The sequence below is a fragment of the Nipponia nippon genome, unplaced genomic scaffold (genome assembly GCF_047370975.1).
Source record: "Nipponia nippon isolate SJK-2023a ecotype South Korea unplaced genomic scaffold, ASM4737097v1 scaffold_7, whole genome shotgun sequence".
Lineage (NCBI taxonomy): Eukaryota > Metazoa > Chordata > Aves > Pelecaniformes > Threskiornithidae > Nipponia > Nipponia nippon.
In genome coordinates this window covers 27,673,346-27,695,772 of record NW_028262391.1, presented here as the reverse complement: position 1 = coordinate 27,695,772, position 22,427 = coordinate 27,673,346, and the positions used below count along the sequence as shown (strand labels likewise).

At 37.4% G+C, this 22,427-nt stretch overlaps 1 protein-coding gene across 12 annotated transcripts in view; it reads right to left on the bottom strand.

Annotated features, from left to right (window-relative positions):
* STAG1 (STAG1 cohesin complex component) overlaps window positions 1–22,427 on the bottom strand; it is a 205,442-nt gene that overhangs the window by 52,188 nt on the left and 130,827 nt on the right. For all 12 annotated transcript variants that reach the window (XM_087740483.1, XM_087740482.1, XM_087740488.1 and 9 more), the window contains 6 exons: window positions 21,355–21,478; window positions 13,056–13,154; window positions 8,045–8,124; window positions 5,434–5,541; window positions 3,075–3,189; window positions 720–837 (listed from right to left, as the gene is read on the bottom strand). In XM_087740483.1, coding sequence (XP_087596609.1) covers window positions 720–837; window positions 3,075–3,189; window positions 5,434–5,541; window positions 8,045–8,124; window positions 13,056–13,154; window positions 21,355–21,478 — 644 coding nt within the window. The remainder of the gene's footprint in view (window positions 1–719; window positions 838–3,074; window positions 3,190–5,433; window positions 5,542–8,044; window positions 8,125–13,055; window positions 13,155–21,354; window positions 21,479–22,427) is intronic.

The following is a 22,427-nucleotide window of genomic DNA, read 5'->3' as shown; positions in this document are numbered from 1 at the left end:
AAAGTGCCTAATTTCCTAAGGAAATTACCACACAAATACCACAATTGTAGCAGGTGGATACCAAAAAGTCAGATTTTGAAACACTGAGTTGATCAGCACACCATACAAGAAGCAGTAAGAGTACATTGGTTTTTCAACCACCTAACCCCTGCGAAGGTCCCTGAAGCAGGAGAATCCTGAAGTATTATAAAGGATCTTGAATGACACTCACTAATGTTAGGGACTCTTTGCCACCAACTTCCCTGGCTACCTTGTGCACACAGATCTACTATTAGCCAAAGGAGATTCGAAAATAATGGTGAAAGAATTCCCTTATTTTTTTTCCTCTTGAGAATTCATTAGGTTTTAACATTCTCTGGAAAAGCCCCACTTTTAACACCACTTGAAGTGCTTCTTTATTCAAAATTGTATTAGCTACTTAATTTATTGAAATGTTCATGTATACACTAGTTATTTAAACATTCAGACAAGAAGAAGTCATAGCCTTTAATATTAGGGAACCACAGCACAGCAGACTTCACAGGATGAAAACGAGAGTACAAAAATGCTGCTTTTGAAGCAAAGTGCATTAAAAATGGATTAAACTAAAATCTTCTTCAAATATGCTTTCTAAACAAACCACAACATAAACACCTCTATCACCCACAGTGAAACACCTTTTTAAGGAATAATCAACAATATTGTGTGATATCAATAAAGTATAGAGGTTAAACAAATACCTTCTTCGCCTTGGACTGGTTCCTCCAAGAGCAATTCTGTCATACATTCCCAGTCTTTCAACAGTTCTTGAGAGCTCTCCCACAAACTGTCGACCAAATAGGCTGCATGTTCATGCAACTAGAAAATCCAAAGCAACCATCAGTACAGCGTTCTGGTATGAGCAGCAGTTTTTCAACTTTCACAATCATTTGGCCGCAGAGAGTGTCCTGGGCATGGACTCTTATATTAGTTGGAAAGAAAATTCAGTTTGAAACTAACTCTGGAGGGTTTTCTTCCAAATGAATGATACAACTGCATGACAATGGGGATATGTTTTAATGGAAAATGGAATAAAAACAAATTGAGCTTCTTTTCCATAAAGCAGCTTGTTTGTGAAAAAACTTTCTCAGAGTTTTGACCTAGAAGCCATAAACTTACCTTTCCTCACTTTCTTACTGCATTATAAAAAAGAGAGATGGTGTGACATGACACTAAGACAAGGTTGTAATATATTTGTTTTGAACAGGCATTTATTTTTCATACATGCTGCTACATGTTCAGAAAACAGTAGCAGAAATCCTACTGATTTCACGGGGTATAGCACGAACACTAATTTTAACTGCAAAAAATGTTTCTATGTGAATTAACACAGCTGTTGTAAAGTGAGAGTAATAATCCACAGGCTTCTACTGTTTTATAAATTCATCTTCAACCACTGTCAAAAAATAACAAGCACAATATGCAGATCTGATTTGCTTGCCAGACATGGGACTGGCTCCTTAACTGGAAAACATCTAAGAGTGTAGGGAAGGAGGTGTCAGTACATTTACCTACTCTTCTGTTTCTGACAGCTCTGGGCAAAATGTTATGTGTCACAGAGCTTACTGATGCTTGTCACAGGTTCACCTGTTCCCTCTTCTGAATGCCCCCTCTTATACTGCAGTGCTTACAGCTTCTAGTCCTATGCAGATGGAAACTCCCAATTCTTTAACACTTTTATTAAAACTGGAGTCATAATATTCTACTTCGTTTCTAACAACTCTCTCAAAACCAGCAATAGCAAAAACTGGCCCTGAGAGAGACGAGATCTTGGGGAGCAGCATATGGCTTGCATGGGAAGGCACTTTAATGATCATGGCTCTGGGAGCAAAGCTGAGTTTCTTTTCTTCTCAGAAGGACAGACAAGCTTAACACTAGGTGAATCCCAATCACACACACTCAGATTTAAAGTATTTTCACTGGAAAATACAATGGTCTATTACAATCTAAGTTTTTAAGAAGATGGAAATAAAAATACATTCAGATAGCAGATTGAAGGCTCACACAAGTAGTGACATTTCATCCAGACTTAATTTGTAGGTTTATAAGGTGTTTTAAAAAAATGTTAACATTAACATCATATCTAAATGTTATTCTTACTTCTCAGCATCTCTGATTGTCTTTCTTTTCATTCTCATAGTCAAGTCTCTTGTTCAAGACTTCCTAACAATTAAAATACCTGATGGCAATACCTTTCCTTTTGTTTTTTACACAAAATATATTACTGTCCCTTCTGTAGAGAAACATTTCTGTCATTCCTTTCTTTCAGTCTTCCTTTGCCACCTATTACCAAATCAAATGTATAATTTTTAAACCTTTCCCCCTCTATCTTCAGAGCATCCTGATAGTTTATCTTCTCAAATTTTCCTCCACTCCACTGCCATTCCCCACCTGAATTACTATTAGTATGTCTACCATAAAACTTCCCATATATGCTATCTCTGTAGACATAAACTATGGGAACAATCCCATCCTGAATGTGTTCATCAAATGCTTAATGTGTTTGATACATACGATGGTATGTATGCTTGCAGTCTCTGACGTTTTCAAGATGCAACTGCATAAAGCCCTGAACAACCTCATCTAATCTCACAGCTGATCCTGCTTTGAGCTAATGCCCCTCAGGTCCTCTCCACTCTGAATTATTCTATTATTCTAATCATAATTTGAGGTATTATGTAATTTTTGTTCCTTTCTGGTTCAAATGATTTTACTCCATAAAGAGTAACTCCAGAGGTATACTCCTTACATGGCTATCCTAAAAAAAGAACCAGTTACATTTCTATGTAGCAATGAATTCTGGTAGCCACCATACTACCAGCAATGCAGTACTGAGTACAGTGGGGACATGCAAGAGCAAAGTAAACCATGAAGAAGATTTTGAGTTGAATTCGCTTGATGGACAAGGAAATGGGGAGCAGGGTAAAGGGCATATAGTATTTCTGAAATTATGAAAAAAAAAGAAAAGACAGACAACTTGTTACTGTATGTTGATAAATCACTACTTAAGTTCCAGGTTCTATTAAACATGTAAAGGTTAAAAATGAATTTTTTACCTCACTTTCAAGAAAGAAAAGAACCAACATTCTAATAAGGTTTCCATTTGGACTATTTCGCCCCCTCCTCTTTGCTAGAGCCTCTTCAGCTTGGGGATCATGTCTGCTGAACAGTCTAAAAATAAGCAAAAGGAGCTATCATGTTTATCAAAACAAATCTCATTTCTGCAATAATACGATGAGCATTCATTCTTGATATGGTAGATTTGTTCATAAAACATAGTGAAAGTATCTCAAGCTATTTCTTTCAAGGGAAAGAGGGCATGACCTCTGCCTGTTTGAAGAGATGAATTTATCTTCAGAGTCTTCAAGTTCACAGGGCTGGAAGAATTTCACACAGGAAAAAGCTCTCCAAAACATATTTATATTGAAAAATTTTGCACAGTTTTATATATTTGCATAATTTGTATAGTTTTGCATTTTTAACTTATCAAGTCTTACAATGGTGGTAGTACTTATTCCACTAGTGCCTTAAAAACTAAGGTTGTATCTTCACTGTGGTCACACTGACTGGGATATGGTATAAACAAACTTGACATCCCATTAAACAACCAATCTCAGGTACCAGTAGCAGCATAAAGGATAAAGCAAGCTACCAGTCCATTTTTTTTCAGGTAAATTATACATTCTGCATTGAGTTCCCTGATGCATGGCTAATTCCAAACTACTCTCAACACTCACATTTGCTAGCTTAAAGAGATCTCAGATATGTCTAACATTACAGCTACAGCAATGATTGTTTTACTTCAAGAAGTTTGAAAACTGTTCCTTGCTTTTACAGTGAAACCACAGTCACAAAGCAAATTAGAAATGTGAAACACAGTATTCCGATTTCACTACTATAATTCATTGAAAAGAGAAGGATGAGTTACACACAAACGTATTTTAAAGACATCACCTTCCCCCCCACCTATGCTAACAGATAAGAAACAAGCACCTCTGCAGGTGCTGAAATACCTTAAAATATCCACCTCAGGGTTGAGTCAGTGATCCTCTCTATTATTTGCTTTCTTTTGCTAACTACAGAGAGAAAGTCTCATGACTAGCTTACACATAGAAAGTGATATCTAAATGTATAAAGTGATATTTAAATGTATAAAATTAGTCAAGATAAATCCCACCTCAAATGCCTCAAGCAGATTCTAACTTATTTAAAATGGAGCACCAGCTCTAATGTGTTAGCAGATACCAAGAGAAAATGAGTGTTAGGAATGGGACAATCTTCTCTCAATGCTGTTTACCTTGGGAGACATTTATAGAACACAGTATAGAATCCTGTTGTAAAGAAAAGTTCGGATAAAGTTTTGTCTTTACACTAAGTACGCTAAAGTGTAGATATGTCTTCAAATTCATTTACCTTTGAGGCATTTTTAAAAATTGTCACATACTGATTAACACAGGAATTTCAGTATTTATATTTAAAAAGAACCTAACCATCTCCTAAAACATCATGTAGGAATCTACATGTAACTGAATTTTGTAAATTAACTCCTTGAAACAGATAATGCCTGATCACAGAGATGGAACTCCAGTAATTCACCAACAAAAGCTTACAATTTCAGTGTAGATTTTTAAATCACTAATAAACCACAGAAAATTAGAACACTGGCAAACGAAAACTCATATTTTTATGCTATTTTCTTCTGTTGTGTATCTTGGCATGAAAAATTATATAACCTGCATTCTGATATATTAAAGAACTCTAATGTCACAACCCATGAAGGGAAAAAAGAAAATTAAAGCTAAGAGACTTTTAACTGCAAACACTAAAGTGAAAAGGTTAACTACTATGATGTGGCAATGTCCTGGTCATGGTTACTGATGCAGTATGATTCACATCCATGGAAAAGCTAGCTCATTTCCTTTGGCATAGTGGGTACATGAAAGATGTAACCATGGTGTAATGTATTTTTAGGGGAAGTCAGTGAGTTTAGAAACAAATTTCTTAATTATTACTACATCAACACCTCTCAAGTTCACAATTTTGAAATAAACTGGTTTAAAACTTTGTAAAAATAATGACTGCATACCAGATAGACCATCAGGGATGTATAGGCCTTATATATACTATCAAAGGATTTAAAACAACTTTAATATGGAGGTTTATGTAGCCTTTTATATTTAGGCCTTGAGGAGTCAGGAAAAGTTTTCTGAATTCTAGAGTAAGGAAAATGTAATTCCAGTTTCTTCAAGTCTTTAGGTCTTGAATTTAAACAAGAGAATAAGTCTGTGTTTTAAATTAAATATCTGATTTGCTAAATTGGGATATTTCACTCTATTGCTTCTTTGCCTTTTGATCTTAACTCTACTAGGAAATATTCACAAATCTGGTCTTATTCCAGGGTACCTGATAACTTACTTTTTGTGAAGGAATTCTCCAGCTGCTACTGCAACAGGCCGATGTGCTGAATACACCAAGTGATAAACATTCTCACAGTCTTCATTCGACAGAGCTTCTTCACTTCCACTGCAAAAGTCAGAAAGTAACACCTGAACTAAAACAAATGTTTAATTTCAATCCCTTCACCTCCCTTAACTTATTTTTGACAGCTACAAGACTGATTTCCTTCATACAAAATCCTAAATTGCTGAACACTGACTTCAAGGATCTTTGGTTCAATTTCCAAATAGAGAGATATTTAAAGGGCCTGTAAGACTGAGAGTTTGATTTCCTTCTCCAAGTTGTATCAATATATATATATTAAAAATGATATAATGAAAAAAATGTCACTACTACTTACAAATCTTGCCTTGCTTAATTATTTAGACCATCCACTAACTACAATGCACCTATTGCAAGATGCCAAACAATCATTATCAAACATTATTAAATTAAAACCCTAGAATGTTACATAAGGAAAATGTAATTGCTTTCTTAAACTTATTTACTTCTATAGCAATGTCTGTTTGCTTTCAAAGCTTTTAATTTTTAAACTATTCAAATCTTGGACTGGGAAAACCTGCTTCAGCCTTCTGGCCTACTCCATTGGCAGGAGTTAAGTCCTTTCATGTGACAGTCCACATGCTCTTGTGTGCTGCCTGCGGGGCAGGAGGTGCCTCTCTGCTGGCCTGGAAAGTAGGAAGGAATACTCCCAGTTCCAGCTGCTGAAAGGGCCAGGCCAGGTGGATAAAACTGCCACAGCAATGGGAGAAGGCACAGAAATGCTCTGGACATGGGAAGCAGAAAACTAAACCAGATTACGTCATGAAGTGGAGACACAGAACTAGCACTGTGCATCCACCAATCAAATCAACACATAATCACTTTAGGATTGAACCATGGTGTGCATTTAGAAGTACAATAATGCTGATACAATAAATTGTCCATCACTTTTACTGTAGTTGTTGTGCTGACTAGATATAGACTTCATTTTCAACATCAAGCAACTGAATCCAATCATACCCTGCTGTGCTGGATGAAAGATGATGAAAAGTTTATTTTCTGTAATTATTTATTGACAAGAACAACCCACCTTTTACCCTTGTCTTGGGTAAACAACACAGTTGGGGTTTCTACAGCTTCTGAGCTCAAGGTAGATTTTTTTGTGTGAGTTTTCTGAAACTCAGAAAAACTTCCATTTTTCAGCAGTATTCTTGAAAAATGCTATGAGCCATGGAACAATTATATTCCATCAATGATATCACCACTGTTGCATACAGGAATATTATTTCCCTCATTGTTTAGTCAGCATTCATCAGAAACATTAATGTATCAGGACTCTATATGTCATTTGGCTTCATACTACAAATAATTTTTAATTAGTCATTCCCCATCGTGATTTTTCATGACATCTTTTTGGAGTTCCTAACTGCCAGAACATTGCCCTGTGCTGTTCAACGTGACCCATATTCTGGTGCTAAATGCATTTAGCTGTTTTCCTCATGCAATCAAAGAGAAAACAGGACAGGAAAAAAAGGTGCACCGGACAATTTTTGACCTAAAATCTTACTGTGTTCCCAAACATTGCTAATAATGTAGGGAATAGATATGTTCTCATTTCATTTGTCATCATATTTGTTATATTTGCTTTAAAAATGTAACAGTATGAGATTTCCTTTCTTCCCAATATTACAAGTCTAGTATCTGTAAAGCAGAGTAACTCATAAATAAAAAAATGAAGTCCAGACTTCTTCACTAAGAGGAAAAGCTTGTCTAATCTTTCATCCAAATTCTGCATGTCCAAAAATGTTCTTCAAAGTGGAGCCACTGGGAAGAAAAGTATTATGCAGAAATTCTATGCATCTGTTTGTAAAACAGATTTTCTTTAACATGTTTTAATGAATATATAATAAAAGCTTAGCAGTTCTCCTCCAGCAGCACACTCATGAGGCTGCTGTGGACAGGTTGGTTCAAACAGTCAACGTGTGGGATGATCTTTGGACTGGATCTTTGCCTCAGGGAAGCCACTGCACCCCTGTAGGAAAAAGCTGGGGGCCTGGAAGCATGTCTCCTCCTGCATGGCCAAGTGTTTAAAATTACAAGCTACCACTGCCACCTCCACATAACCCAAACAAGGGTGTTGAAGGTTGTTGACAACTTGACATCAAGGTTGTTGACATCTTTTCCATGTCACCAGATGACTCTCTTTTCAGCTGTGTCAGGTAATCAAACCTCCTAACACTGGATCTTTGCTTAGTTACTGCTAGAATTATTTTAGCAAATGTAACCCACAGATACTTGTTTTGGGGAGGACAATCATTTTGCCCTTGGCAAAAGGTATAAATGCCCTTTGGCATTCTTCTACAACAATGGATGTACTAATAGTCTCAATACATCAATACATTTTTATAATTCGCCTATTGTATTTCCATGAGATGGAATATCTTATTTTAGCTTCATGACCATATTATTACATATTCGGTTCAACTTCACACTAAGTGTAAAATAACAGATCACATGTGCAAAGAAATGAAGTCAATTAAATTTACTGGCTTTCAAAGGGAATATACAGGTTTTGAAAAATACTCACTGAAGTATTAGCGTGACTAATCGAATGGCTTCCACAGCTACATCATATTCCTTATCAAGTGTCATTGATACAATGCGATCCTGAAAAGGAATTTTATTATAGTGACAAAACAGAAACACACAAACAGCTATCAGAGGAAGAATTCTGTAGATTACAAAATAAATTGGAGAGAGAGATCTTTCAACTAGACACATGAAAGCCCTTTAGTATTATTCAGCCATTTAATGTACATCTTAAGAAGCTGTGTGTTACATGCACAATGGAACAATAGGCAAGTACACAGGAATGAGAACAAGTGCTTAACAAGCAGTCCTTATCCTTGTGTGTTTTCCAGAAAACAAGCAAGCAGACTTTAGAGTTGAAGCACTGTTCTGGTCTGGTCTTATTTAACAGTTCTCTCCTGAAAAGGAATGTACTTGGGTTGGATGACCGTGAAAAATTGCCCCGCTTCATCCCTCTGAAAAGAAATAATTTTAGAGCAACGAATGCTGCATATATGCATATTTGAAAATACTGCGAAGAAAATCACGCCTGAATATATGCACCGGCATATTGCCTACAAAGCTGTGGCCTTTATACCTGGCTACATCTTAAGGTTTGAAGCTGATCTCAAGAATTACACTACTCCCACAGGGAAGTGGGAAATTCCATGGTTTGAGTTTGTATTTTCCTATATTCTTTCTAGTGGAGACAAGCACACCACTTTCCAGTCAAATCTAATGATTTTATAACTTCTAAGGACCCTGTAGTTATGAAAAGTCTCCTAAGGGTTTCTTTCTCCTTAGTTTCAGTTTGCTTACTGGCAACCAAAAATAGATGTGATTAGTGTGTGTTGTTCCTATCTGGGGAGCATTTCTATCCATCCATAAAAATGCAATGTCTTCATGTTCTTTGCTTGACTGATCAAGTTAATGAAAAGAAATTGGGCCATCTGAAAATAAAACTTGATTTCTGTGGCTTGACCTGCTTCAAGATGGACTAGGTACTACATGACATTTTGGAATGTGAAAAAATAGAAGTCAGGTACTGGAAAAGAAACAAGGGAAGTGTTAGAAAACAACAGTGAAAGTCACCAAGAACAAATCAGGACAAAATAAAGGTGTTCACCTCTTTTCTCTACTATGCCAGGCATTTAAAGGCTGAAAGTGAATATCAAGCAATTGATGCGTATTTCAATATTGAAATTTAGGAGTACTATGTAAAGAATGCATTGTGGCTGTCTCAAGTGTTACCTCTCAACAAAACCAGGTCTGTAGAGATACTTTGTGCCACTATGACTGAATGCACCTCTATCAATTAGCATTCAGTTCCTGGGAAATTTGATGCATTTAACTGTTATATGCAGACAGTTTTAGAGACTGAGAGAAGTCCATGAAGAGATTCAAACACCGAAATAACTTTCCAAACAGGAAATTCTGTGTATGAACAAGACAAAAAAATTGCTGTCAATTTTTCCTAAGGTCCTGGCGAAGGAATAACAACTAATAACAACAACATAAAGAGAAAGAACAGCCAGAGATATTGATCTTAAAGTTTCAGTGGAATTTCATCTACTCCCTCAAAGTGTATCTTAAACTGCAGGATACCACAGGGAGGGAACTAACTGCACACGAAGGAGTAAGCACACAAGTATAAAACTCCTTCTGCATCTCTGAAAAAAGCCTGTAAGAGATCTTCTCTCCTGCCTACAGAGCAAGAGGTACTCTCTGAATTTGGAGTCCTTTTGGGCTTTGAAACTGATGCAACAATGTTTTCTTATCCAAAAAGACTGTTCTCTCCTCTCAATTTTTCCCAGAAACATCACACTTAAAATAAACAGTGTGAATGTGTCATTTCTTATTTTCTGCCTTGGTGCCAGCATCTCTGTGTGATGGCACCTGCCAGCCAGCCACCAAGATCCTTGAAAACGACACCTGAACACCTAATGCCTCTGGAAGGTGTAACTTCTGTGGTCTACTAAGTTACAAACCCCAGCTGCTCAATCTGCTTTGACAGAAATTTCCTGTACCACTGTACAGCAGTAGAATAGAACACAAGCCTGTATTTATAACTTGAAATATGAATTTTCACTGTCTATGAAGATCAGTTTGCAATTATGTATTAGGCTGTGCATAAGGCTGGCTGAAGAGCAAATCTATCTCCTTTTGCCTCTCAGGCTGTGGAGACAGCACTCTCCTGCAAAGGGTCAGGGATTAGGGACAAGAATTAAACGGCTGCATCTAAATCTGCTGGTGTCTTGACTTTGGCACTGACTGCAAAAGAGCTAATTCACATCTTTCCCATATGGTTTCAGTTAAAGTTTGTATCAGACAGGACTTCTTGATGGAAAACAGAAGTCTCCGCTTTGATGGACAAGATTTTTTTTGACAGACAAAGCTTATTTTCTAGCATATCACCTACTCCTTGAAACACAAACAAATGCTGGGAAGAACACACATCTTTCCTTTGGAGAAGTGACATTATCAGATCCTTGTCACAGCTATCTGGAAGGTGGTGAAATATTAACACCCCAGTACAAGTCATTCTGGATCAAATTAATTTATACTTTAAACAGCTACAAGATCTCTGGAGAGATCTCTCCTGACAGTTTGAATGGATTGAGTTGAGTACCAGCTGAACTGTGCAGGTCGATTAAAGTCTGATGAGGAAATATAAATAAGCAGACATGGAACTGAGAATGGCGTTTAGGTCAATTATTTTTCAGGGGGTGGTGATAGAGTTTGTAGTGGCAAGACATTTAAGTAATGTATCACAGAATCAAAAAGCATTAATTTGAAACTTTACACCATCTGGTGCCAAAGGCCACATCCCTGTCAGCAGAGCTGTAAATCCAAGTGCAGGCATTTAGGCAATGCCAGCTTTTTGTTCTCTTGATGTGGCTGGAAACTGAAACTGATAAATCATCATGTTAAACATATCTGTTCTCTAGGCTCACACAGACTTTGAACTCACCTTTTTTCTAATTTATTTCATAATGATATAGATTTCTGTATTAAAAACAGCTTTAATGGAACAGAAGAAAGACAAGGATTCCTAGCAGGGTTTCCCTTTCCTCTGAATCTTTTTGACAGAAATGAAAATTCCTTGTGCCGTTCTAAACCAAGAAGCAATGCACAGGTTAACCTGACTTCTTCTAACACAGAAAATGGTCTATACTGTGAAAAAGTAGGAAGTATTTAGGGGTTTCATGTTCCTGTAGTTTTTTGAAGTACATTACTGAGTAACTATTTCTCAAAGTGCCTCCAATCATTGTGAAAAGTTTTGCTGGTGGATGGGACGGGTTCAGACTCAAAGCAGCATTTTCTCTTACGAATTGGAGGAGGTTAAGAGAGAAACATCCAGCACATTTTCTAGTAGAGAGAAGTAGATATAGAGACCACGAGAGTTTTAGTGGCCTATTTAAAAATAAATCAAATTACAAATATAAACAAATCTGTAAGTCTGCCCAGATGGAACAAGAAAAGCAGCAGAGTTGAAGGATTCATTTTTCTGGAGAGTTAACTAGTATTTCTGGTTGTCCTGAGATGATAAGCAAACCAGACTTATGGAGGCATTATAGAAGTAGTCTGAGGTCTGAAACTGTTTGCCAGGTACTCTTCTATGAGAGAAAAGTTTGTCTTTACTGCAATAACCCCAGAAACTGACTTTATAAAATTAGAAAAATATAGGCCCTGAAGTGATCTCACAAAATGATCTAGTTTCATCTCCTACTTTAAAGTCAACTATACATAGTTCATTCCCGACATATTTATTTAATCTGCCCCTAAAAATCTCAAATGAAGGAGATTATTAATAAAGAGTCTGTTCTCTTGTACAACTATAATTTTGGACAAAAAGCCTTCCTTAATATCTAGACTTTACTGTAGTTTAAGCATCTTTTTTCTCCATCTCAAGTGAATGTGGTATGATTACCATTATGTTTTTACAGATCATTTACATACATACAGGTAAGATATAACAAGTTTTCTATATTTTTTGCTTTCCTAGATCAAACTAAAGGAGTTAATAGTAACTGCAATGACACACAAAACCAGTGAAGCCGTATAAAATCTACAGTGAGAAGTTTTTAAGTCTCATACACAGTAGTTATTTACAAATATTTAAATCTCCACTTCTTTTCCAAACAGAATTTTTCATCAGCATTATAATAATGATTTAAATGAAAATACAGTAAATTAGCCTTTCCTTGGGGGGGTAGCCTTTACCACAGTTCTGTGTTCCCCAGAACACAAAAGCAATGGTAAAAGGTGCCAACCAATGCAGTGACAGTATCTGAAAGCTTTCTTCACAGAGCATCCAAACAGAAGCCAGGACAGTACTTCTACACTCATCTCTCCAGATATTTCACTCGTGAAATAAAGCAGTCATGCCACAGAGCGAATTAACAGGCACATTCTCATCAAGATATTAAGCAAAAAGTCAGTGTGTTTGTGCTAGTAAAAAAAACCCTGAAATATTCCTCCAGTACTTATCTCCTAAACAGGACAATCATGCTCAGGGGTTTGTCTAAAAGCACAATGTAAACTCCTGTTCTGCAGCAAGGTATTTCACTGTGTAGAATATTGTGATGCAGATCAAAGTATCCCTTCCTCCAAACACAAGCACATATTCAGCTAAAAAGCTGTCTTATGAACAATCTTTTGTTACAGGCTGTTACTTTCAGATGTATTTTAGATTGTGTGAAACAGCGAGTACACGTCCTTAAAATTCAATAAATCTAAAATTAAGTAAGTACAAGCAGATTGAATAATGACAATGTATAAACTATCAATAATACAAACAGATAAATAATCATCCTGGCCAAACCCAACAAATTTTACAAGATAAATACTAAAATGAATTTGGCTTAATCTCAGCATTCAGTAATACAGTTTTACTACTGCAGTTACAAGCTTTGTCACAAACGAGTTTATTTTTGCATTTAATATACATGATTCAAAGACCGCAACAGGATGAGATAGATGATACTTTTCTTTTCTGTACTCTTTCCAAAAACTGTATTTCCTCTTACCTTGAATCTATTAGTGAACAGCTCCAGTTTTGGAAATAACTCTCTGTTGGTATACAGACTCTGGAGAGCTTTCAAACACTTCAACCTCACTTCACCTTGCTAAATAAAACACACTAAGATTAGCTGATAGAATACCCTAATCAAATGCACATGAATATTAAATAATCATACTGTAATTTGTTTAAGGTACATTTAAATTTTTATGCAAATGAGTTACCAAAGCCAATTTGCAATTCAGCTAAAAACCAAAAACCACATGCAGCTGCCTACAAACAATGCTAAATTTTCTCCCTATTTGCATGTATAAAGAATTCAATGCGCCATCAGTTAAACGTCTTTTACTCTTCCCTTTCAAGTAACTCCACAAAAAGATAAAGAATGTAGCAAGTAAATACAAAATAAAGACATATGATCTCAAGGTGGTTGGTGAAACGACAGTGCAGCTATTTATCTTTAGGAAAGAGACTACAGGTAGCTTCTGCCTGATATCTGGTGTTTAAAGTGATTGAGCATGGGCTGCCTGTAGCCCACACAAGCAACTCAGCCATCTCCGAGCACTGTCTTTCCTTTTCCCAGGGACAGAAGGAATACACACTGGACTTATTATTCTGAAATTTTCTACAGCCCATCTCTCATCATAGGACAGGCACAGGCTGAAGGATGCAAAAGGCCTGAGAGACCCTCCAGTGTGGAGCAGGCTGCTGCCACAAGAACAATGCATCTGCGCCACAGCCTGAGGAGCCCTTGGGAAGAAGAGCAGCTTGTGTCCGTCTGTCTGAGTTGTTCTGGTGGCAGCAGCTCATTCTCAGCTGCTCTTTAGATGGGGATCGCTTTGATCTGGTGAGCTGTAGGCAGGAAGCGTGGGTGTCACAAGACAAGTGCCTATGGATCAAGGTTTGTCGCCTACAGGAACACTGATGATAAAGAGAAGGGCTGGATCCCCTGGGCACATGCACATCATCTGGCTGGCTGCAGATGTACAACTCAGCTCAACTGCACAGTCTAGGCAAACTATGGTTTCTTGTTGAAAAATATCTGTAGATAGCAAAAAGGTTATACACACAAATCTGCTCAAATATAATCTGTAGAGTTCACTGCAGTGTGAATGAACTTTTATGAAAGCGAGTACACTACCAAGTCTAAGGCTTTAAGCTGCTCAAGAACTAATACAAATTATTGAACTTCATAAATAAAACTCCATACCCAGAGGGTTTCATATCTGAGCCTGTCTATTCTATAAGGAAGTCTGTATTTAAAAATCTGCTCAAGCTAAAAACTGAAAGAACATTCAGAGATTGACATAAAAACAGAAGCTAAAAATCCTTATTTTTAAGTTTCTTTCCTCCTTCCCACCTATTTCAAAAATTGAAATAGAAGATAAAAGAAGGACAGAAGGTGAAAGGAGGATCTTCAGAAGAACTTTTCCTTGAAGAACTACTGTTCCTGAGAAATCACCTCTTTCTATCTGTGAGGAGTCTCTGAGCAGTCCTGCTGTCTTCTAGGGATCTTATTGACTACCGTTGCAGAGGAAGTCAGTGAGATGAAAGTTATGTTTAAAGGATCTATCATAAGATCTTTCAAGGTACAGAAAAGAACTTTCTTGAAGAAAAATTTTATATGGATATGATCAACTGCTAAATAAGCACAGAGAAATGCTGCTTGTCATTCTTCTTTTAATGGTACCTACTTTGCAGTACCAGAAATGGTGTTTCCTCTGCTGTGTGGCATTCAGAAAGCCCAGGATCTCTGGGCTAATCATTAGAAGAGGATGTAAGCCTCTTAAGGCCTTAGGTTATTTAGCCACGGAGGATCAGTATCAATTTTGGCATGTGAGGAACGCTACGGAGCAACAGTGTGGTAGCAGATTTAGTTACAGCTCCACTGAAGACTATTCCACTGGTCAGCAGATGGCTTGTTATTCAGCCAGTGCTGTAGTCCCAAAATGCAAAACTCTAAATTGGTTAGGTACAGAAAAAAAGTATCAGTGCCAACAGCAACGAGACCTGAGACCTGTGCAGATAAGGTTTGGATTCCCCGTGGAGTCCAAAGCCCTTGTGGACTTCACTGAACACCGTGGATCACTGGTCCCAGAGCCTGATACTGAGGGTCTCTATAAGTCTTAAGTGAGCAAATCAAGCAAGGCAGATAGGAAGCAAACCTGTGAACATTTGGTACTTGCATGGCCTGCCAGGAGACTGCAGCCAGATGCTAACAAAAGTGTACAGAACCAGGCTAACATCCTCCTGCCACTCACCAGATCTGAGGCAGAAGACAAGCGACTGCAGGAGTAGGTGAGAAAGAGAAATGTTGTGTTACACCTGGTCCCCCTCTAGCTGAGAGCAAAGGCCCAGGAGACACAGAGGCAATCCCTGGAAATGACTGCCTTTCTTGGCAGACAAATGATAGGAGGAGGACTTTCTCTGATAGCAAAAAGGTCTGGTTTTTAAACTGCTGGTCAAGGATGGAATTCATCTCTTTGGAGAGGGAAGAGCCCCTGCACATCAGCTTGCTAATCCTATTAAGAAGGTTTTAAAATAGAGTCAGCGGAGATTAGTGCCCATGGGGAAGCATTAACAGCAATGACCTGGACAAGAACCTAAGAAAGGCAAAAGTGAAGGTGTACAGGGATACACTGCACTGAAGTACAGAATGGAGAAGTAGAAATGTCCCACAGACCATCAACATGCCAGACACAAGATGTTTCTTGAGTAACTATGAGAATCATCCAAGTAACTTGAGCTTTTAACACCCCAAACACTTTTTGGGGAAAGACACACAGCAGAAATTTCCTATTTAACAAGTAAGTAAGTGGGTGGGAATGCTAAAGTTAGGGTAAATCCTAAGAAACTTATGCCAGGGTAAAAGCTGCAAACACAGTGATGCAGAGCAAGGACAGGGAGAGACTTACTTAACTGAGAGATGAACTTATTTAACAAATTAATTAGGAGGTCAAGCACAAGAGGAATACAAAAAACAGAAGGAAGATAAAATAAAAAAGGCCTGGGCACAGTATGGAATGGACACAAGAGGTAATGAAGAAAACTTTCTGTAAATATCTTTGCAGCACAACAAAGAAAAGTTATCTTGCTCTGAAGGAAGAGGAAAAAAGTAATTGTCACTTTTTATGTGCACAGTGGGTAGGAAAAGAATAAATTAAAATTATAACACAGGCTATTTAACTTATGCGAGGAAGAACTTTTTAGGGGCAAACATAGTTAAGCACTCAAACTGTTACAGAAAGCTGTGGAAAAACCAACACTAGAGGTTTTTTTAGAAAATATGACTGTCTGTGAGAAACACTGCAGATATACAGTGAACTCTGCCTTAAGCCAGAAGAGAATAAGCAAAAATATTTCCCAGACTATATTTTAGCCAGATTTTCTGCAATTCTGAGCTGAAGTGCATAGTGAGTATGAGTCAACCTAAGGCAGCATATATTTGCAACCCCACAATACCTTTAATTCTGTTAAAGAAAACAAGCATCACGTTCCAGATATTTTTGTGTAGTCACATCTGTGCTTTACAAACAGAAACAATGTATCTGAAAGGAAAGCCTTGTCATTTTCTACGTAAATAACCGACAAAATATTTGCATTATCAGCATTCTAACAACTAAGACCTTCCATTCTCCTGAGTTTCACCTTCCAGAAAAATATACTTACTTATGGTTTTGTCCAATTTGTAATTGTGACACTTGATTATTGCAGAATCCTGAATTCATCCACACTGTCATTGGTTCTATGCACACCTCTTTCTCCAGTCTATTCCTGTAATCTCCCTTCTCTCAAAGCCTTTTTAGATAATTATTTATATATTTTTGTTATTTTTGTTATATAAAAATCTTTTTCATGAATATGAGAAATGCTTCACACTAATACTTAATTGTTAATGCTTTCTTTTATTTACAATTTGAAATTAGAATCTAAAACAAAAACATTAAATGTTTATCAACACTGTTAAATGACAAACATTTCTCATATTTTCCCTATTTTTGTAGAGATAATCCTCCAGACACTTCTGAGTTTTGAGCAAAAAATTGTTACCGCTGCTAATGAAGGAAAAAGCAATACATACACCTTTCATGTCAGCAGTGTGCGGTAGTCTACATTTGTCTGGGAGTCATGCTCTACTCAAAATTCTCTTTAATATGGCAGACCTGTGAAAAAGAATCCATCCTGATGGAAGCACACCATTTTCATATTTTTTACATGCTAATCACAGGACTTGAACCAACAATCTGTAACTCTTGTGTAAGTCTCTCAGTGATCTATAGCCTGGTATCGAGCCAGCTTAGATTCTTATTAATGTTCCATGTAGTTGATACGTTTGAGTATTAGTTTGCCATGTCCCAGTGAGAACCAGACTTCTCTTAACATTCAGGGATACCACAGCTCCAGGAATGGTAATAAAAGGTGCATTGCTATGTGTCCGCTCACATGCCAGATGAAGGCTTAGATCACACAGAGATGATGACTTTTTGAGCCCCCAGAAACACAGTTCCCATTATTTTTTAAGTAGGTGGGTAGTCAAGAGAGCCACAAAGCCATTTCTCTCTCTTCACACTTCATGTTTCTTCTTTTGGATTTTTCCAATTCTCTTCTGGTGGCTAAGGGTATTCTGCTCTTTTTAAAAATTTATCAGATTTTAATAATAATCCCACAGTTTATGGGATGACCGTGATATACTGTGTTGCATTTTGATGCTCTAGGGTGATATATTTTGAGGTAATCTGCTGCTGAATGACAGAAATAGTTACACTGCCAGAGAGAAACAGATGAAAATGTCCTGCAGCACATTAAGTACCTATGGCAGGAGTATTCCTGGCAGGAGCAAGCAGTTGTGCTCTGTCTGCATAGGCCCACTCAATACCATTTATGAAGATACTGTGTATCATCTGATGCATTTTTTTATTTTCTCAAGCTTTCCCAAAACCAAGGAAATTAGGTACCAAGGACATTATATAAAGTTAAACATTCAGAAGTTTGGAAAAACTACAATTTCAGTTTCTATATAATCTTAATAAAAATAAGTTCTATTTTTTCATCTTTTTAAGTTAGGATGCCATCACGATGAAGTATTCAAATACTATCTGTTCTACAGGACCCTGGGTTCATTCCTTTCACAGAAAGTAGAGGCATGCAAAGAAGGAAAAGGCATTTTCTTACATGTTAGGAAGTGGTTTAAGAACCATGACTGTCTAGGTATCTAGAGACACAATTACGGTTTCAAAACACTTCCATGCATCAATGAGGCAGGTGAAAATTAAGACTAGATAGTCTGAGTTAAGACTTACTTTTTTTTTTAAAGAAGTTTTTTAATGCAATTATATTATAGTTTTATGTATTTTTAATTTATGCTCCCAGATCCATGGGAATGAAAAAGAGGCTTAAAAAGGAGAGAAAGGCAGAACTAGAAACCCATATTCAAATGAGAAAGTAATATACAAAAACCAAAAAGCCCTATAGACGTTCAGCTGAAATCTGGGAAAGAGACAGGTTTATCATACAAAACATACAGATTTTCCACATTAGAGATCTAAACTTCTGTATCCTACCTCTGAAAGACTACACTGGAGCTACTACAAAGAACTGTAAGAATTGTGTCTTCCCTGGGATTTAATTTGTATGTCTTCTGACGTAGAATATGAAACTGCTCATTAATCTCTTGCACTGCTGCCTCCTCTCTTTTTTGTAGTAGCAAGCTTCCAGAGAAGTTAATCATTTTCGGGTGACTTCTGTTCATATGAAATGGAAATACCTTATGACTATTGCCTCAGCTTTCATTTTTTCAGTATTTTAAGTACTGATCATAGCAAAAATGATCTCCTGATCAAAGCAAAGCAAAATCAAGAAACTTAGGTAACAGCAGGCAAGTTTTTCAGGTAGTGCCAATGAAAACCATGCTGTTAAGGGATCTTGTACTTTTGAAGGGTTTGCATTTTTAATTGGTTCTTATTCCATCTTTTTTCAATGTATTCTTTCCATTGCACTTCCTTCCTCCTTTCTATGCCTCCCCAAATGTGTCTTTTTCTCCATTCTCTCCCTTTTCATCCTTTCACACATGGCTCACCTGCCTCTGACTCTTCCCCTATCCTACTTACAATCTGTCTCACTCTATACTTTAAACATACACTACATCAATAAAAAATATCACATATCTTGCATATCAGGATATTAAACAGATTAGCTAGTGATTTAAAGACTGAGAACCCCAAGGCACTTCTGAGGCCTGCAACGATAAATATTACAAAGCAAGCAGAGGCAGGAGAGTAGCCTGACAGAATTCTTCTGTGTCTAGTCCAGAATGGAAAACCTTTTTTTTTACCATAACACTGTAATTTAAAATTTGTCTGATATGAAAGAACGTATTAATTTTTAAAAAGCCGAGGTAAAAATATACGTTAAGGCTGCAGGCAGATGACTAGACCCTGGCCTGAGGTTAAGCTAACTGAAGAAGATGTGAGAAACTATTGGACATAACCTGAGAAATTGCTGGATGTGACAGATAACAGTGTGAGAAGCTGACACCAGTCACAGACAGTGCTGTGAGGAATGGCTGGACTTCACAGATACTAGAAGGGGACTGAGAGCTACGACGTGCAACGCTACTAGATTCTGCTCTCCCATTGGAAGTGCTACTTTCTGGAAATGTTCTGCTAGGATGCGAATGTGCTTCAAAAAAATCACTGCAATTATTCAAGGGAAAATTTATTTTTAATTAAAAGCCCTAGTAAAATAAAGCCTTCCACCACACTTAAAATCCTAATCCTCCAACCTGAGTTGACCTCCCCACTGATCTGATAACTTGAAGCAATGATCTCCACCTCCTGAAGCACGCCTATTAGTGAGGCACACCAATGTTAAAAATGAGGTACAGAGATGGAGCAGCAGCTCTGCCCCTCAAAGCAGTGTGATGGCCATGTTTTCATGTCCGAGCTTCAATGATAGGAAGTGTGGTGTTGCTAGAGTAAAAAGTAGACATGGTTGATTGCAGCAGTAAGCAGGATCTTCCTCCTAATCAAGTTTTGTAACAATGACATGTAATGTAAAAGTTTGGGGAAAGTTTGTAAAGTAAAAGTTTGAGAACTATAGGTTTAGAGAGGAAAGACATCACATATCTAGTCTCTAAATCATACAGGATACTCTTAACAAGTAAATTGCTGGTCCAAATCAAGGCGAGATGCAGATCCCTGTCAGCTATAGCCAAAGCAAAAGAACCAGTGGCAGCTAACTTCCCTCCTTAGCGAAAGCTAACATCTTTCTAACTGATCCTGTTCAGATTTCAGCAAAAGAGTGACCGAGTCATATCATCAATGTTGACATGCTGTCCAAAGTTACTGAAGAAATTATCTTTTTAAAAAATCAGCCGTTAACTACCAGTTATGCAAGTCATCAGAATGAACTTGCAAACTTTTAATTTTTTCCAGCAGTGCTTCTAGAAAAAAAGAATAGTCTGAATCAGGATACTGGAATTTAATGAGCATTTCAACAGCATAGGCAGGTCTCACCTGTTTTCCTTGGATAATGTTAGCAAAAGAGTTTAGAGTAAAGGAAGTGTTTCTAGTGGGTTTGGTGAGAGCAGGAGGATGGCTAGTCCCAGTTGCTGCCTGGTGCACAAAACTCCCATATGGTCAGAAGTGCAAAGTCCTGTTCTATTAGTGTTAGAAATTGACTACTCTTGCTGCAGGTCTGTTGCCAGCCAGCAGAGGCATGTTGTGGATACCATCAGTATGAAGAACTGCGGTGAGATAGGAAAGAACCTCTGGATATAAATCTTTTTGCTTTCATCTGGTGTTTCAAAAATTTTTTGAAGAAAGAACTTGAAGAGATTCTTCAAGGGAAAATGAATTGATGAGAACTCCACTGGTTGTGGAGCCAGTGACGTCTGTTGGGGACCCAGAGATGTTCTCTTTTCTCTAACTATTGGGCAATGTAAATGGAAGACATATCTGGAAATCTCTTTTCCATTCTGCTTCAGACACAAAGGTTCTCAGGGGTGATCTGAGAAGATTTCTCTTTCTCTTGTAATCAGAAGAAAAGCACCACGGAAACATTTCTGTTAAGATATTCTAACGGAGACTGAAAACATAAAAAGCACATGAACCAAGCACACAGTCTGGGACTACTGTATCCTAATATAAGTGAATACCTTGAAATAAGCTGGTTGAAAGATAAGTAACAGGCAAGAAAAAAGAACAACCTCTTTAAAATCAAAGATAATACACTAAACATGTCTTGGGTAGTATAACAGCAGCTATCTATAGTACACTCTGCCATGTACAGTAATACACAATACTTACCCTGTCATGTAGTGTCCAACCAACATATTTTAAATAACTATCATTCAGGAAGGCATCACTGTACATTTTCATCCAGACACCAATTTCTTCAATACAGACAGCTCTAATCTCAGCAATAGCATCACTAATAAGGAAAAAAGAAAAGAAAAAGTGTTAATCAGATTATAGATGCATACCATTTACTTCTCATTCCCATTGCCCTAGCTATATTTTGCTTTTACTTTTGATGAACTTGCACTATGCAGGGCCTGTCACTGTTCTCACTGCCGTCTCACTGATTTTCTGTTCCTTTATGTCCTTGAACTCACTGATCTATCTAATAATTTCAATATTTCTACATTCAGATATGATATTTCCATTATCTCAAAAAATTCTCACCCTAGTTCGCTTCTTACGTCTATTACTCCATCTTTTACCTCCCTCTTTTCAAACAGAATTATGAATCGAAGCTACAAACCTCCTCTAGACAATCATTTCTGAAACACCATCACTGACATTTGCTTAGCAGGCTTTACCCTCTCCAGCTAGACATGCAGAACAATTCCAAGGTGCAAAAAGTTATTTGGTTTAACCAAAGGAGCCTGCCAGAGGGGCAGAATGGAATTTGGTACATAAACAGATCTTGTTTCATGCACCGTGTAAAAGCCCCTATAACAAGACCCAGGAGGATGTTTACATTTCAACATTGGTTTCTTCCAGTTTTCTTGCTTTTTTCTACATTCTGACTGTGGTAAGTGATGGAAGAGGCAAAGATGTATCTCAGGCAGACTTATCAGCTGCTTATTGAGGAGGGGCAGCAGGAAAATGTCTGGAGAGACCACCTAAAGAGATCAGGGATGAAAATTATTTCAATCTGATTGGCACTTTCCTGCCTGACTGACATAGAGCATGGCATATTTACTAATAATGAACGACAGCTAAACAATGAGAAAAAGGATTGGGGCCATCTGGCCCTTTAGTAATTTCATCTCTGAGACATCTGTTACTATGAGAAATCGCTTGTGCCACTCCAGCTGGCACTGCTTCACAGTTCAGAATTTCAGCTGTAATAAAACAGGAACATAAAGAGCCTC